Source organism: Panthera pardus, unplaced genomic scaffold (assembly GCF_024362965.1).
Source record: "Panthera pardus isolate Hobbes unplaced genomic scaffold, ASM2436296v1 HiC_scaffold_25, whole genome shotgun sequence".
Taxonomy (NCBI): domain Eukaryota; kingdom Metazoa; phylum Chordata; class Mammalia; order Carnivora; family Felidae; genus Panthera; species Panthera pardus.
Window position 1 is genome coordinate 21834972 of NW_026526821.1, and position 19194 is coordinate 21854165.

General features: G+C 45.0%; 1 protein-coding gene across 2 annotated transcripts in view; it reads right to left on the reverse strand.

Annotated features, from left to right (window-relative positions):
- The window catches only part of CTNNBL1 (catenin beta like 1), a 160494-nt gene that overhangs the window by 50398 nt on the left and 90902 nt on the right, over positions 1–19194 (reverse strand). The window contains exon 11 of one of the 2 annotated variants that reach the window (XM_053890266.1): positions 11783–11847. In XM_053890266.1, coding sequence (XP_053746241.1) covers positions 11783–11847 — 65 coding nt within the window. Of the gene's footprint in view, positions 1–11665; positions 11848–19194 lie in introns of both variants that reach the window. The other variant, XM_053890265.1, reaches the window with a different exon arrangement.

Consider the following 19194-nt stretch of genomic DNA (forward strand, 5'->3'; position numbering starts at 1 on the left):
ATACCTACTGCTGGGTGCCAACATGTCTAACACATTCAAATAGTCACACATTAAAAACAAAATACCATTTGAAAGGCCTCTTGACCTCCCCTTACACTGTAACCAAGTGAACTCAGATGCCGTTAGCCTTCAGTCTGCATCTCATTTCCTCACCAACCTGAAGTCCCAGCAGTTCACGATCCTTGGAAGAGCCACACTCACCACAAAGCACAGCTTACCTTTCCAAACGATCACCTCTACAACCTGATCACGTAACCTGAAATCTAGCCTGCCTTCTACAAATACAGTCTAGCTTCCTAACTATATTAAAAGACTCACCCTGACAAATATGCCCAAATATGCCAAGACCGAGTAAAAACAGGTTACAAAATAGCATATACACCATGATTCCATTTATGCAAACTTATATACACATACACACGGCCCTTCCCCTAACACAGATGTTTGAATGGATGGTGTCCATGATGTTTCCAGTAATTAACTCTGGGTGGTGAGACTTGGGGTGATTTTTACTTTCCCTCCACCCTTTCCACAATGCATGAATTTTCTACGTCAGGTTATTTTATTCATACTCCAAAACAACAACAAAGCCATTTTTAACAAGCCTCCCGCTGAGACCTACCACGTCAAGAATCTTCTCTTGGCACAGAGAGAAAGCAAAGAGGATGCTTATCTACGCTTGTACTCCGAACATCCCGGCCAGGGGTTCTCAGCACTAGCTGAGCAACAGGCTCTGGGGCTTTTTAAAAAATACAGATGCTCCAAGTCCCAGTCCTCAAAAATTTTGCAAGTGGGGCCCAGGCATGTGTATTTTGTTAAAGCTCTTTGAGTGATACTGATCAGAGAGGGTCAAAAACTACAGACTTCTGTCTCTTTCTCAAAAGGGGCCCAACAGGGGGAGCAAATAGACTGGAGCTGAGTCAAGTGTCTAAAGGCAGGCAACTTCAAGGTAAGCAGTCGGGAACGTTGAGGAACAGAAACTGAAGGCTTAAGCCGTGCTGAGCTTCAGGTCTGAGAGGCCATGAGGAGAGAGGAGGCTATCGGTACGGAGATAACACTCAAAGTTAGAAGCCAGGAAGAGGGGAGTAAAGTGTGGCAGGGCAAAACGTTGGGGACCGAGAGACGGAGGTTATTTATGCAGTACTGGGGGCAGGACTACTGAGGACTTACAGAAACGGAACAGGAAAAGACAGCAAGCAGTTTAAGTGAGGCCTGCTACTACAGGTGAGCAGCCCTGAGTCATGTTTGAAAGAAGGAGCAGAGCACTGCTTACTCATGATTCAATTTTCGGAAGCCACAGAAAAATCCTAGTAAAGGCCATGTACTAGCTTTGAGATTCTTCAAGACAACTTCTGTAAGCCTCAGTGTTCCCACCTGTAAAATGTGGCTAATAACACACGTTTCATAGGGTTATTGTGGGCACAAGGTAAAATGAGATAATGAATGTAAAAACCTTCCAGAGTACTCAAAACAAGACTTGCCCCCAAATGATAACATTAAGAAGCACATCCAATAAAGATGATATGTTGAATTTTAATAAACCAGGGCCCACAGCTGCTGCCTGGACCCTAAGTTACTTCCTCATATTGGGACCACCTAAAAATGCCAGAGAAATAGCCTAAAAAGGTTTGGCTCTGTCCCCACTGTTGCTTCTACATTCCTGGTATTTGTCTTACTTCTATAAAGGAGATGCACTGCATACGCAACTATTTCTATAAAATTTAATCAAGATTATAAATGAAAACTAACAGAGTTATATTGACAAAATAATAAATGTACTGGTGGAAAATTCTATATCCAAAATAAGAATTCAGCTAATACTGCCAACTAAAAAACCAAGTGTCTACCTGGCAAAATGCAAACCACAAAAGAAAACCAGGAGTGATTAAATGCTTCTCCTTCATCCTCTCCACTCAGGCCCTCAATAGCAAAACTGAATTTGTGCCAAATTAGCTGAGATAGTCAGAATAACTCAAATTACTACCGTATCTATGAGCTGTAAAACTTTGGGAGAGTCTGTTTCTTAGTATAACAGAATAAAATGAGAACAACAATACCTACCAACATCAATGAATGCTCATTACCGCGTGCCAGCTACTGTCCTGAGCCTTGTACAGAGATTAGCTAAGTCAGGCCTCACAACAGCTCTGAAGGACGCTTCACGGTCTGGCTTCTGCTTAACCACCTAATCTCCGGTTCTAGGTGCTTCTCACCGAGGGCTGGTGCCAGACTGCTCTTGGAGGGTACTCCTGGGAAGGCTGATAAAAATACAGCTCTGCCGACATTATGCAGACCGGTGGAACCCGAAAGTCTGAGAAGGTGCCCCCAGGAGATTACATCTTAAACAAGGTTCCAGATGATTCTTCTCGGCAGCTAGGTTTAAGGCTCTCTGCAATCTGTCCCTTCCAACTTTTATTTTATACACGCTACTTTTCTCACTTGACATTCCTTCACCTGGCTAGCTCCTACCCAAGGTTGGCTCAAGAGCCACGTATCTGAGGCGGAGCGGTTTCTAATCTCCACTCGCTCCCTCACCACCCAGGACAGATGGGAAGCCCCTGCTCCCTGCTCCCACGGTGCTTCACGCTTGCCTCACCTTTTACCCTGTCATATAAATAAAGGTTTCTAGGTCTCCCCCCTGGCTGAGCTGGGAGCTTGTTCACTCTCCCTCCACAGCACCAAGTCTGGCACAAAGCAAGGGCTAGTGGTTTGTTAACAAAAGAATGAACGGAGCCTCACTGACCTACCTTTAGGGCTCTTATCCACAGAAACAGACCCTCTACATGTGAGCCAAACTGAAATAGAAGGGTCCGGTACCTCATTCGAGAGGTGGTGTATTTTACCAGGGCTAGCATAATCAGGATTCTAACTGAGGGTCCAGGTTAACAGGCCATTGTGATAAACAGTGGCTGCCCTACCTCTTTGGTAGCTCTTTTTATGACCCAGCCTGTCCACACATGTAGTCCCTATCCACAACTGGGCTTCACCCACAAAAGCTAATTAATTGGCATCCTACATGTAAACATGAAAACTGCAAGAGGCAGAGATGACTGTTTTTGAAAGGAGACTATGCAGTAGCTATATTATCATTGATGAAACTGTCACATGCCAGGCTAGGTAGGATGCTCATGGTCATCATTCTTCACACCATTCTCTGAGAAAGGTTTTATCAGGCTTGTTGATTGAAGAGGAACTCAAAATCCAAAGAGGATAACTTGCTCCGGGCTACCTGCTAGTTTGGGGGTGGAGCTGGGATTTGAAGCCAGGTCTTTTTGCCTCCAAAGACAATCCTCCCTCCCCTGCTCTGTGTTGCCTCTGGATGTCAACCAGAAGACCACTGGAGCCACCTTGGTGTGGGCTGGGAAGGAGCTTTGGAAGAAGACTTGGGCTCAAATTCTGCTTTTGGCATTTACTGACTAAAGGTATTTGATAATTAAACTCTAAGACTCATCTCTAAAAAGAAGATTAAAACGCCTAATTCATAAAGTATGTACACGTGTAAAGCCCTGAGTCTATCAGTAGATGCCCAATAAATGTGAGCTGGCCACGAGCCTATATTCCCTCTTCCTCCCCACAAAAGAGCAGTTTCTGGATGGCAAATAAATCTTGTCTCACGGTCTTCCTCGCCGGCAAACAAGTATGTTGTACTCTAGTTGGGAAAGGCCTGTGGGTAAATCCTTAGTATGACTGGAACCAGTTAGCAAACCAGATGTGCAACACACAAAATCATCCCCTCGAGCCTGATGAGAAGAACCCAAACACATTGCTTATTTCAGCATCCCCACATTTTGTCATCTGAGGTCAGGAATGAGACAAGCAGCTGGAGGGAGAGAAAAGGAATTGATCCAGAAACTGTTCAATTATGAGGTTTTCAAATAGCAACAAAAACAACAGCAAGACATTTCCATCCTTGTTTAACATAAAGTGCCTGTTAGTACATGACTTAATGCTATTCTTAAAATTAAATACCGTTTGCTCTTCACTTGCTCATTGTTCTGACCACTATAAGCAACCCTTTGTAATTTTCAAGCTTGGGGAACACAAAAAGGCGGGGGGGGATCTTTGACTTCTCTGTTTACAGACGATATGGAGACGTGGGGACATGGGGCTCCTGGTTTGTCCTCTCTGGGGAAGGTTTTTGTCTTACATTCCACATAGGATTGACATGCTTACAGTCTACCTCTACGAATGGCAGATTCGGGGAGGGACAACATTTCTTTAGGAAGATACTTTAAGAAAAGGGACACAAGCAGGAAACCCATCTTCACCCCAGCCACTAATATTAAGGAAGCAGACACTGCTGAGCACTTGATCTGTATTATTTCATTTAATCCTCTCACAGCACCCTTATGAGATAGATTCCAGTATCATCCCAATTTCACAATTGAGGAAATACAGGCTCAGAGAGGTCAAGCAGCTTTCCTGAAGTCGCACAGCTAGTAAATGACAAGACTGAGATACCAACATAAGTCCGGTCTTAATCCAAAGCCCATATTCTTAATCACTCACATCACAATAACTAGCTATATATGCCTCAGTGCTCACTGTCCCCTCTGCCACTCCCCTTACTGGTGTAAGAAAGAAATACTATGTATCTTTCAAGGAACACTCAAATGCCATCGCTTCTCTCTTTTTTTTAAATTTAAATTTTAGCTAACATATAGTGCAATATTGGTTTTGGGAGTAGAATTCAGTGATTACCATCTCTTCTCTTAAGCGTTCCCAGAATCCCTAGAATGCGTCTTCCTCTAGGCTTCTACAACCTCGAGTGTAACAAGTATTAGTACAGTATGATGTTTGGGGCCCTTATTAAAATAATAATCTAGAAGAAGCTAACATTTCTCAAGCACCCGCACTATGGTAGACCTGCATAAGCCAGCCCATCTCACAGTGGTAGTTCTCACACTAACCCAAGGAGGTCGGCATTAACCCTATTCTCACAGATGAATAAGCAAATATGTTTTTATTTTTTTAAGTTTATTTATTTATTTATTTTGAGAGAGAGAGAGAAAGAATGAGAATGGGGGGGGGGGGGGTGCAGACAGAGAGGGGAAGAGAGGATCCCAAGCAGGCTCCATGCTGTCAACACAGAGTCCAACATGAGGCTCGAACTCATGAACCATGAGATCATGACCTGAGTCAAAATCAAGAGTCATATGCTTAACCTACTGAGACACAAAGGTGCCCTGCAAATATGTTTTAAACACTACTATGGGACAGAGGCTGAGTGGCCTTGGGGGAGAACCATAAATTGGTTAACATGGGAAGAATCCTTTGAGTTCTGCAATGCTCTGAACTATTGGTATATGCCTCAATCCTGTTGACGGCTAATGCTACACTGGTGTTAAATAAATTCATTTATTCATTCAACCAATATATACTAAGCACCTCCCATGAGCGAGCCCCGTGACAGGCACTAAAAATGACTAGACATGATCTCACGGCGTCATTTTGCCATTTGCTCCTAATTGCTTGTACCATTCGAAAGGACAAGTTAGAGTCCCCACCATCACAATGACCTGTCCTGGGCAAAGCACCAAGATTAGAACCAAGGGCTTCTGATCTAGTTTCTCATTTCACCAGCAAAGCAACCCAGAGAAGAGCAAGCTAGCCTAGATCCAGAAGAGCAAATACCGATGCATGACTTCGTGAAATGAGTATGAGATTTGTGATCAGAAGCTGAGGTCTGTCTTAGTTTAGACACTTACCCATTATAAGACTTGAAGTCATGATTTCCTTGAGTCTTATAGTTTCCTCATTTTCAGAATGAGAAATAACACCAACCTTCGTGGGGCAGCTGTTAAGACTCAAACGTGTTCAGATGTGTAGACACTCCTACAGATGCTGGATATAGGTAATAATAAACTGGAAGGCTGAAATCCCAGTGCCTCTGTTGTAGACTATGCCTTCATCTCCCTTCCACCAGAAGTGCCTTCCTCGCTAAGCATTCCTGTTCTCCTGTTCCCTCTAATAATGAAGTAATTCTTGTTTGGTATGTTTTTGTACTTGCTGAGATGATTTTTTGGTAAATACATGTGCAATTGCTTTGCTCCCCAGGATTATTGCCCCCTTCTGTAAACTGTAAATTTACAGTTGAGGACCGAGGGTGTCTTTCTCACTTGGGTGGTGGCACGCAAGATAGACTTTGAGAGGACAGGAGGGCTGAAAGTCTAAGGCAGAGAGACTTATTGAGGCTGCAGTGATAGCTAGCAGAGGTGATGAGGGCAGAATCAGCGGCACTAGAACTGAATAAGGCAGAGTTTATAGGACTTATGATCAATTACATGTGGGGACTATGAGAGTTAAGTATGGCGCATGGATCTCTGCCTTGGGTGGCAGGGTGGAAGGTGGTGCCGTGACCATTACTGGGACAAGAAAAGGAGAAGAGCCTTGGGCAATGGAAGGACTGAGTATGGGTTTGAATGAGCTGAGATGGCCTGTCTGATGGAGTTGTCTGCTGGTTAATTAGCTGGGCTGACTAGAGCTTGGGAGAGACGTTGAAGATTTGGGGATCGACGGCAAAAAGATGTAGGTTAAAGCCGTAGAAAGTAGTTGAAATCAAGGAGAGTATGTACAGCAAAACACAGACACACACACAGACACACACACAGACACACACACACACACACACACACACACACACACACACACACACCGGGGGAAGACACCACCGATCCACGCAAAAATGAACACCTGAGGGACAGGGACAAGCCACGGAAAAGGATGAGATGAACACCAGGGAAGAGCAGCCTCCCTCAGGATTCTGCTCCTGTCTTTGCTAAATTTTGAACACAGCAGGAGCCCCGATACAAAGCGGCCTCGGACGATGCCATGTCATTGCCATGGCCTACCATGGAGGCATTAAAAATGTGTCTTTTTCACTGACGCTGGCCAAACTCCATTCTCCTCTGACCAGAGGAAAAGTTTCGCCATTCCCCTCTTCCAGCGCCGGCAGGCGGCAGGAGTCCTGGTCCGCCTTTCCTCGCTAGTTGGGAGTCCGAGAAGCACCAGGCCACCACACGCTTCCTGATGTGTGGGGTCCACCAGCGTCACTTACAATTCTTTGCCGATGACAGAAAAGTATTCTTTAAAGCACTGACCTGTTAGCAAGCGCTGTCACTTTTGACGAGGTAGAACGTGTGCCTCTGCCCAGCACGCACACCACACACCTACACACTGCTTCGCGGCTCACCCCCTTAGAGCTCCTAACAGCCTCCAGGGGAAGCATGTTAAAACAGCGCAATTAACTAGAACTGCTACAAACTCAATAGCTCACCTACCTAATGAAGCAATACAAGGGAAATTGGACCTATTTTAATAAGAATTTTAAAAGAGACAAGAAGTAAAGGTCAAATGCCATTTCTGGATCCCAGCTCTTTTCTTCTTCCCTCCCACTCTGAAGCAGTTAATATCAAGGAGACTACGCATGCCTTACTAATCCTTATAAAACCAAGGGGGCAGCCAATCATGCTATTATACCCAAGGGCAAATTTTTTCTTTCCAACCCAACCCCCCCCCCCAAGCTAAGTGCCTCCCCTGATCTATTTCTGAAGGTTTTATTATGCAAACCTGAAAGGATTTCAATTACAATAATTCTTGTCCTTCTCCAGCCCAACTCACAGAAGCGGAACTAAATTACCAGCAATTCTAGGGCTTAAGGGTGGTTTTGCTTCTTACCTCCTCTCTAGAGTCACCTTAATCTAGAGATTCTCCTCTCTCAGCCCCTTCCGTCGGCTTGGGGAACACAGCTGGTTTTATGCCACCCACTATGGAGCACATCTTGACGCCGGACAGGCTCATCACGAGTCCCCTTGCCCAGTAAAATCCACTCCTCCTCACTCTCCGTACCTGCCCCAGCCAGGTGTCAGCAGCCTGGCTTCCCACTGACCTCTTAGGAGGATGGGTGCGTGGACCAAGGCAGAACCGGAGACAGGTTTGGTAGAGGTGAGAACTTAAACTTCTTAATAACAAGCCTACGCTATCCTGGGGTCTACGCTAAGTCTATGTGTGTCACCTCACCTGACCCTCACAACCACCCCATGTGGTAGGTCTAGTATTTCACAGACGGGGCAACGAAGGCTCAGAGAGTTTAGGAAGGTCACGTGGGGGATAGGCAGTGGCTCCATCTGTACCACGCCAGGCTCTGCTGCTGCCCTAAGAGTCTGGGGAGGTGCTGAGAGGTGCCGAGTGAGGAGACTGGACCAGGATGAGTTACAGCAGTTAACGCTCGTATGTGACAAGTCCCTGGGGTTTGACCATAAAGGGAAGAGTGCAGGGCAGCCCTCCAGCGGATTCCCAGCCTGTAGTGCTTAATTAGAGGAGTTGCCGGATTACCAAGAGAAGCTTGTCATAGGGTGGCCTCACTTATATAAGGACGTTCTATCCATAACATGTGTTAATGTTAAAAATAAAACTGTCAGTTATTTTACCAGAAAAAATGGGTTTACCCGGGAATAGAGAATTGCAATTCAAGCCATTCAAGCTACGGCAAAACTATAGGCGAGTCCAGAGAACAAAGGAGAGGAACGCTCTTTTATGGGGGTAGAGGGGGTTCTGAGGGGCTGTTATAAACCAAAAGTCCACCAGAATAAAACGGGACTTTGAAGTGTAGTGGCTTTGCATTGACTGGGCTGTTGCTGGGCAAGGAGAAAATCTTTCTTCCTCCCGCTGGGGTAGTAACAACGTACAGGCTTCTTCCCGTGCGGAGTGCAAGATAGGTCTCTTCCTGTTGGGGTCTCAGCTGAGGAGGACTGATGGGGGTGTGAGAGCTCCCCCTTCTGGCCTCCTCACTCCATTTTAAAGGAGGTTTCCTTTATTTGACTTCAGACGTGGCTCTTAAGGGCATGCATGGCTCTAAAGGGGGGCTTCTGCCATAATTTCAAAACCAATGAAACAAAGCAAAACTGTGGCTAGCAACCCGTTTGTTTTTACTTCCAAACAAGGTGGGTGAAAGACCACTCACCAGGTGTATGACTGACCATCAACCTGCTGAAGTTAACTGTGCTGACTTCCACCTTGCCGGGCTCTAAGCAGAGCCCCAAACTCCATGTTTGTTCTTAGGGATCAATCCTTTAGACAAGTGGTTGTTCATTCATGCGGGCAGTAAACATCTACTGTGCATCCACCACACGCTGAGCACCGGGCTGAGCCCTGGCACCCAGAGCTGACAAGGCCAATGGTTCCATAATCTTAGGGCTATGAAGGCAAAGTCCTAGGACCAAGACTCCATGCAGTAGGAGGCTCGGTTCCAGTCTCGGGGCTCATCAAATGCTTCTCCGAGAAAAGGTGACATCAAAACTAAGGACCTGAAGGATGACTAAAAGGTATCCAGGCAGGCAGGCCAGAGAAAACAGTTGTGGAGGGAAGAGGACAGTAGAAGCCTGGGGGCAAGAATGAGCTGGGCCTGTTGCAAATACTCCTGGCGGTCTGAGGCTGCTGTGCTCTAGCTGGCCACACAGACCCGGTCCACTTGCATCGGGAGGGCCGGCCCAGGGACAACAGCCCGGAGAACAGGACAGGACAGGACAGGACAGGACAGGACAGGACAAAGAAACCTTGCACGATGTGCCCCTGTCCTGCTCTGCCTCTGTTCTCACACTCTCATCAAGGCTCGAGGGCCAGTGTGCCAAGCGCAGCGGCAGCTGGCAGGGGCGGGAGGGGGCGGGAGGGGGCCCAGGCCTGCATTTTCTCCCCGGGACTCACTTCTTCCCTCTGGGTGCTGGTGTATTCAGAAAGCAGAGTTCATCCTCACCAGCCATTACAGTCCAAACATGCCTTCCAGGGGCTGTCTTACCAAGCCATTGCCCTCGCTAATATAATGTTATCAAATTTCTGATGCGGGTACTCTAAAGCAAATGTACTGTCACCGGCACGCCACTGGGCACATTTTTCCGAAGGAAAACAGCTGCTCACTGAATCTGTCGCTTTTCCTCTCCTCAGTACCATGCACGCAGAGCAAGAGCCTGCTAAGGGCTCTTCTCCCACCGCTTCTTCACGCGTGCTCAAGATGCAGCATCAGGTGTCTCCACAGAAGCCAGCAGGTCAGCCGCAGCACAGTTCCCGAGGAGCTTCCTGGATCACAGGACAAAGCCCTGACAACTAGAGCCTGTGCCTCAGAATCTTACGCCACAGACAGAAGAGCTTCCGGCTCACTAGTCTGCTTTCCTCATTTTATAGACCAGAAGGGAAAACGCAGTCCAGAGAAGTTAGGTAAAAGGTCTGAAGTCACACAGCCAGTGAGCTGTAGAAGCACGGGCCGGTTCCTGTCTAAAAAACCAGATCTACTACGCGGGTTGTGAGGCCTAAACAAGAGAGCCCTCACACAGCAGTGCCAGAAACGTGGGAGGTGTTCAACGAATGGTGACTGACTGCAAAACTTTGTCTCTTAGATCTCCGGAACAACCCACTCCCCCTCTCCCGGGGCCTCATCCTGCCGACTTCCCATGGAGGAAAGAAAACAGACTGGCAGCGGGGTTAACGTGTTCACAGTTGGTGTCTGGCCAACAACTGACAGGAGGTGAGCCAAACTCCCTCCTGGTTCTCAGATCTCTAGTCCCGTTCCCTGCCCTGCCAGATCCACTCCCGCCAGACTCTCTGTTGTCTCCGGAGAGCCGATGTGATCAGAGAAGACACCGCTGCGGCTGGAAGTGACCACTGAAGGGACTCGTGTCACCTTCCCTTTAGCCACTCCGAGTTGGAAGGGACTGCGCAAAGTCCATCTGAGAAGGGACAGACAGGGACTCGCAAGCTTTCTAGCCGGGAGGGTGAGGAGTACAAAAGATCCCGTAGACGGTCACCACAAATCTACCAATCGCTGACAAAAAAATCCCCCAGACCACAGGACAAGTGTTAACTTCCGACAAGACGACTAAATTGGCCAATCAGCTCCGGTTTTGCTCCTCTCTCACCCACACCAGCTCCTCTGCCCCCTCCCAGCCCCCTCCCCACACTTTAAAACAACCATCCAACCATGTAAATTCCCCAGTGTAAGTGTCTGTTAGTCTCCAGCAGAACTGTCAATGCTCATAAATTCCTGGCCTTCCAGATTGCACTGCGGCTATTTACTGGGGGGAGGGATGCAGCAGCCACTAGACAATAGCAGGAAGAGATTGGCCGAGCAGTAACTACTCTGGTTACAGCATCGCAATTCATGGCAGCATTTTGCTGGGAGTGTGCATCATCAGGGAGGAGAAACATAAAAAGGGGAACCTGGGCTGTAAATAGTTTATTTCGGCAATTCCTGATGTTGGCTGAATCATACTTTAATACAGAAATACATGAAAGCACCACTCTGGCGGTGACATGTGTTGCCACCTCATTACTCTTTTCAAAAGGGTCTTCCATCAGAGAGACACCTCGCTACAAATTATAGTGAAGAAAACAAAACCCTCACGCCCAGACTTATTAATAGGCCAGAAGGAAATGGAACCACGAGGATTTAAGGAAGCAGAGAACCCATGCAACAGAGGCCATGGGTGATCTGGGGTCCCTGGGTTGTGTTTCCATGCAGAGAAAATAGGACGAAAAGAAAAAGCTAGCGCTCTTCTGCCTGAGAGTCCGCTCCTCAACCGCACGTCTCAGTGTTTCGCAGTAGCTCTCATTTCCCCCATTCCTTAGGTGCATCCTAACGCACCGGAAGTAGGCTGACTTCTCCAGGGCACCCTACCTTCGTGCTCCTTCTCGGTGGTTCCCACTTTCTTGATCTTCCTGGGAGATTTCATAAAGAGGGGAAAGATGGTCCGTAAGCCAAGAATATCAACGAACTTATGACAATTGTCTGTACCCTCGGGTCCGATCATGGCATGGTCCAGCACTTTCAGGGCACTGCTCCGGGAGATCTTCTTTTCTCTGGGAACAAAAGAGGTTTCACATAAGGCATGGGGATGTTCTAGTCTCAGATAAAAAGGGGGTGGGGGGCGGATATACCGCAGTACCCATTATAAAGGGGGAAAAAAAGAAAGAAAGAAAAAAACAAAACAACTTGAATGTCCACCAATGAGAAAATTATTGCATGATGGTAGATCTACACAGAATATTACACACTTGTTAATAATTAGGAAAGTCTATAACAGAGTGAACGAGTTCTTATGGTCAGAATGAGAAGCACAAAAGGTAATATTCAAAATTCTGTATGAGGCATTACCTCAATTATGTGAGAAATACGCATTAAAAAAGACTAGAAAGACGTAGATCAAAATGCTAACAGAGGTTATTTCAGGGTGGTGGGATTACGAATCACATTATTCCTTTTTCTTTCTTCTTAACAGCTTTATCAAAATGTACTTCACATACCATACAATTCACCTATTTAAAATGCACAATTCATTGAATTTTAGTATGTTCACAGATACGTGCAACTATCGCTACAGTCAATTAAAGAACATTTTTATTATCCCGACAAGAAATCCCCTACTCTTTAGCTGTCACCCCCCTACTCTCCCCATCCCACCCTAGCAACCACTGACCTACATTCTGTCTCTATGGTTTTGCCTATTCTGGACATTTCAAGTAAATGGTATCGTACAATAGGTGGCCTTTTGTAACTGGCTTCTTTCCCTCAGCACAATGTTTTCAAGATTCATCCGTGCTCTAGCATGTGTCAGTATTTCATTCTTTTCTGTAGCTGAATAGTCCATTGTATGGATATGCCACAATTTGTCTATCTGTTCATCCACTGATGAACATTCGATGTGTTTATACCTTTTGGCTATTACGAATAGCGCTGCTAAAATAGTCATGTACAAGTTTTTGAGTGGACATATGTTTCATTACACTTGAGTGCATGTAAACCAAGCAGCAGAGTTGCTGGGGCATATGGTTAACTCTACGTTTAACCTTCTGAGGAACCATCAGACTTATTTCCACACTGGCTACACCATTTGACATTCCCACCAGCAGTGTGTAAATGTTCTGACTTCTCCACACCCTCACCAACACTTGTCAGCTGACTTGTTGGTGCCAGCCATCCTCATTGGGTGAGAGATGGTACCTCACTGTGGTTTTAATTTGCGTTTCCCTGATAACTAATGCTGTCAGCATCTTTTCATGTGCTTACTCGGAATTTGTGTACCTTCTTCAGAGAAATGTCTATTCAGATCCTTTGGCCATTTTAAAATTAGCTTAATTATCTTTATTATTTAGTTGCAAGAGCTCTTTGTTCTGGAGATACAAGTCCCTTAACAGATATATGATTTGTAAATATTTTCTCCTATTCTAGGGGCTGCCTTTTCAACTTTCTTGATGGTATCCTCCGAAGGACACAGGTTTTCAATTTTGAGGATGTCCAACTTACCTGTTTTGTTGTTGTTGCCTGCACTTTTGGTGTCAGAGCTAATTCGATAGCATGAGGATTTATACCTATGTTTGCTTTTAAGGGTTTAATAGTTTAAGTTCTGATATTTAGTTCTTTGACTCGTTTTCTGTTAATTTTCGGATGGAGTGTGAAGTAATGACACAACTTCATTTGCATGTGGACATCCAACGGTGCCAGCACCATTTGTTGAAGACTATTCTTTCCCCGTTCCAGGTTTTTGGCATTCTTATTGCAAATCAGCTGACCCCAGACACAGTTTTATTTTTGGATTCCGAATTATATTCTGTTAATTTACGTCAGTAACACACTGTCTTGATTACCACTGCTTTGTAGTAAGTTTTAAAACTGGGAATCCTACATTGTTCTTGTCTCAAGACTGTTTGGCTATTCTCGGTCCCTTGCAATCAACTCCATATGAATTTAAGGATCAGCTTATCAATTTCTACAATGATATCAGCTGGCATTTTGATAGGGATTGCGCTGAATCCATATAACTTTTGGGGGAGTACTGCAATCTTTCATTTCTTAGCTCTTCCTTAATTCCTTTCAACAATGTTTTGTGGTTTTCAGGGTATAAATTTTGCACGCACTTCTCTTGTTAAATTTATTCCTAGGTATCATACTCTTGATGCTATTGTAAATGGAAGTATCTTCACAGTTTCACTTTCGGATTGTTCATTGCGAGCGTACAACTGATTTTTGTAAATTAATCTTTATATCATCCTGCAACCTTGCTGAACTCACTTATTAGTCCTGATAATTTTTTGGTGGATTCTTTAGGATTGTCTACAGACAAGAGAACATCCTTTGTAAACAGAGAGAGTTTTACTTCCTCCTTTCCAATCTGGATGCCTTTTATTTCATTTCCTTGCCTAATTGCCCTGGCTAGAACCTCCAGTACAATGTTGAATGTAAATGGTGAAGTGGTGTCTTGTTGCTGATCTTAGGGGGAAGGCAGCCAGTCTTTTAGCATTCACTGTGATGTTAGCTGCGGATTTTTTGTAGCTGCTCTATATCAAAGGTTGGAGAAATTCCCTTCTATTCCTAGTTTAGGTATTTTTATCATGAAAGATGTTGGGTTTTGTCAAATGCTCTTTGCATCTTATTATTCCCTTTCCTGTTTTTCGTGTTTCTTTAATTTAAAAAAAAAATGTATTTTTTTTAACGTTTATTCATTTTTGAGAGACAGAGCATGAGCAGGGAAGGGGCAGAGAGAGAGGGAAACACAGCATCCTAAGCAGGCTCCAGGCTCTGAGCTGTCAGAACAGAGCCTGGTGTGGGGCTAGAACTCACGGACCACGAGATCACGACCTGAGCCGAAGTCGGACGCTCAACTGACTGAGCCCCATGTTTTTCGTGTTTCTTAATTAACATGCATTACTTTGAGAATTACAAAAGTTAAATTATTTTCAAGAAAAAAATACAAGTGATTTTCCCCCTCAAGTCCAAAGGTCATAAAATAATTATGCCACTGTCTACTGCTCTTGCAAACAGTTCTCTAAGGAGTATAATTTTCTATAACCTTCCAGTGTTTTCTTTAACACTTTATGAGATAGAGAGGAACAAGTCAGTCATTTCATATCTTGGTAATCAACCAAGTAAATCAACCAACCAATCCAATATTCAATATTTACTGAGCACTTAGTACTGTGGAAGACACGAGAAAAACAAAAATTAAGACATGGCTTCTGCTTTCAAAAACATGTAAATCTATTTAGGGAGACTAAATTAATGTGAAATAATCAGGCAAAAGTATAAGTTGGCAAATAACTTTTTCCCCATTCGATCTACAAACATTCATTGGATACCTCTCATGTGACTAGGATAGACCAAGTCTCAGTCCTCATGGAGCTTACACTCTTACTGCAGGAGACATACGGAAAATCGAGGCACTTGATAGTGTTAGGTGTGATGGTAATGCAATGTAAAAGAATGAATGAATGGAGAGGATATTTTGAGTTAGGTTACTGCAGAAAGCCTCTTTAGGGGTAACATTTATATTGAGATCTGAGTGTTGACATGAATTGGTCTGGAACATTTTAGGGGCAAAACATTAAAGGCAGAAGGAACAACAGGTGCAAAATCCCTAAGGTGGAAATGGGCCGGCATGGTCAGAGAACAGACAGAAGACTGGCATTTTTGAAGCATAAAGGAACAGTATTCCTAGCTTAGATCTGAGGGGAAAACATGGGCCATATCAAAGGCCATGCCACCCTGTCTTGTACGGCACAATAAGGCCTCCAAGTAAAGAACTGGTTCTAGGAGTGAAGCAGATCAAATTCAATCATGTTTGTTCTGAGACTGTTATGTGTTAGTTACTTTAGAGGGAAAGAGAGATTAGGTACATGTGGGGGAGTATAGGAAAAAACAGATATATATGTAAATATTTGAAAGCAGGTGAAAAAGTAAGATGGGTGACTGTGGGTTACTCCTAGTAAAGCCTGGAGAAGAAAGTCCATCAGCTTGAGGAGAAAACAAGGGTAAAAATTTTTCAAAATTATATTTTGAAGAATACGGACAATTCAGTCATATTTTTAGGGTGTCAAGAAGCCAATGGTGATGAGGATACTAAAGATATAAAAGGGGAGAATGGACAGATGGAGCAAGGTCACGGTCAGGCAAGAGGAGGCAAGGCCTGACCAAAAAGGGCCCAAAGCCCTTCACCCAGTTTCTCACCTGAAAGCCAAAGAAAAGGAATTGGAAAGAACCTCCCTTAAAGGAATCGGAAATAACTTCTCGTTGATAGTCTTTTGCAGAGGAAACGCTATTAAGACATCGCATTATTTAAGTGCTAAAGATGACGAGGCACGCTTATCCTAGGTCAGACTAGCCAGCCCAGATTGGGTCCTGATGAGTTAAGAAAAGGAGAGGAGGTAAAAAGCTTGTTGACAGAGCCCCTTGGTGCTGGCCCATCCTGGCTTACCTGAGGCTGTTCCATTTCTAGCATTGAATGTACCACAGCCTGGGAAACCTCTCAGTCCCAGGCAAACCAAGACAGCTGGACATCTTACTTGGTGCCTGCCTCAAAAGACCAAGGATGTACTGTGAATATTCCTACCTTTATTCCCCTGGCCACAGAATTAATCAAAACAACCCACAGATACTCACAAGTGACATTCAACACAACTACTGAGTTTAAAAGAAAAAAAATGGCTACTACTGAGCACGTGCCTTCACGCAGCAGGCACGACACTAGCTGCCAGGAATTACACACTCCTTGTCTTTAAGCAATGTAAGGACAGTTACACAAAAGTAATTTCAAAAGCCCAAAGCAATAGAAACTAAGTCCAAGGAGGTGAGAGGTGGAGATAATTAACTTTATCTGGGAGAAGTCAGTGAAGGTGTCAAACGGACAGTAACATCTGAACGGAGTCTGAAGAACGAGCATTTGCCAGGCAGAGAAGGGCGTGCAGCGCCACCGGGGGCAGTGTGTGTAAAGAGCACGCGCGAAGGTACGGTAGGCAGTAAGAGCGCGCCACGTAGGGGACCAGAGGTAGCTGTGAATGACCTGGGTTGGAAGAGGACGAAGGGGAGGCAGGCAGAGGTCGTGACAGGCCCTGGATGTGCTGCCGGGCCCCTGGGCTCCATGCCATAGATGTTGAGAAGCCATGAGATGTCGAAAACGAGGAGGACACTGGATGGATACACTCTAGCAAGCTTACTCTGGCAGCAGTGTGATGAAGGGACTGGAGCGACAGAGCTTGGAGGCAGGGAGGTCAGTCAGGAGCCCACGACAAGCTAAGTGAAAAATGACAAAGAGCTCTGAGTACCATAAAAAAGGCACGTTCGTGAGACATGAGATCTTAAGTATCAGGAGCAGAGTAAACAAGGTTCCAAATTCAGCAGGAAAGGGTTTTCTGCGTCAAGCTAAGTCTATCAGGAAACGAGACAAATAATATATTTGTTTTCACCGTAGCTGGACTTAAGCACCCTACTTTACAAACTGAATCTGCAAAGGTCATGGCTAGGGCAGATAACGATGTGAGCAGAAATTAGGAAACTGAGATATAACATCCTCATTGTTCAGTCACTCAGGAAAAGGCCTCTCGAAATGAATGATGGTCATGTTCCAGGGCACCTTCAGTTACCACGCAGCATACATTTAAACCATTTCACAAATAACACAGAATTGGTGGAAATACTAAAGGTAAAAAACTCTGATTCAGCCAAGCCTCGCTCTTTTTTCCTGCCTAAGCAAATTCAACAAACAAAAGATTTAAAAAGTAAAAGCCTTCTTCACATAGGCAGTGTGAGACACGTTTAAAGGGGGCAGTAATTGCATATTGATCACCATTTAGGCAAGCTGCATGGAGGTGAACTTTGGAATATTCATTGGGCTTAAGTTCAGGCTTTTAGCAATCAATAGCTGTTTGGCCTGACTTTCTTGGGTTGACTTTATTTGAAATATTTATTCTACTGGAGGACAAGTAGTTTATCTTAGTCTTGTCTGGGTTCATCAGGTTGTCGATCACGCCAGGACCAAAGTGAAGGTTAGCCTCTATAAAAGTGGGTGGTTGTGGGAAATGACAGAGTCATCTACGCTCCTCATTCTGCCAAAGTGAAGCTTCTGATGAGGAGGAAGGGATGGGGAGAGGGAAGTTTCCACTGTTGTTTTAATTAGCTTGTTCTTCTTCATTATACAAGAACGCTTTTGCAATGAATGTTCATTCTGAGTATACTTTTTTCTGTTCATTTATTCTTTCATCAGATATTTCTGGGGTGCCTAACAGGCGCCAGATAGAAGTTGAGGACACAGAGGCAGGCCCAGCTCATGTTTGTGAGGCGCTCAGTTCACAGGTGACACAGATAGGCAGACAACGGGTATACTGAGAAAAGCCAAGCACCACAGTGGAGGTTTTATTCTACAAAATAGAACACGAATGCGGGAAGGAGGGCTGACTGTGTCTGAGTGGGGGAGGCCTCACAAAGGAGATGATGCCCGAACCGAGCTTCGCTGACGTCCTTCCCAGACACGCAAAAAGGGAGAAGGGATTTCAAGCAGCAGGAAACAACGGCACGCGCAAAGACACGAGTAAGCATGGACCATCCGGAGAAGTGGGGCATGGTGTGGCTGCAATACAAACAGCAAGAGGGGCGGCAGCAAAATGTGTATTAGATTACACTTGCCACACTGGATCGGGAGGGATTCGGTGTGGTATTCGGTGTGGCGGGGCGGGCGCAGAAGAAAGGGGGGAAACACACCAGAGGCAGTGATGGGTAAAAAGGGCAAAGTACTAACAGACTAGGAGGGAAAAGGACTGAATTCGGATTGAACCTGAGGTACCCGTGAAACATGGCAGTGATGTCCAGCTCAAACTTACAGGTCTGAAGTCCAGGAATGCTATTAAAAATAGGGGGGAATGTGGAAGAATTATTAAATCTATGGGCAGTGTCTAAAGCCATGGCATGAATAAGACCAGCCAGAAAGGGTGCAGATAAAAGGGATGCAACCTTGGAGGAAAGTTACTTGCAGGACAAGTAAAAGAGTTGTGAACTCCACTCCCTCCCTAACCAAGAGACTGATGAATGGGGGGGAAAAAAAGAGAGGTGACAGGCAGTCTTTAAAAGATACTGTGAACCACAAACTAATCCCGCAAGAAACTTGGATAATGCCATATGAAATCACTATTATTCGCTTCACAATACACATGCTAAAGTTCACTTCCTTTTAGCTCCCAAAATAGAAGATCGCTTTCCAGGATCCAGGATTTCTATGAATTAGACCGTGAGATCAAGGTAACTAAATTCATAGTTGCTCTCAAACTATAGTGCCAAAGAACACTGGTGCTCTGGGAGATGCTGAGATATTCTACCGCTAAAATAGAATAAGGGTGGTCTTCTATGTTCTGGACACAGTTTTTACAATTTTCCATTTCAGTTCC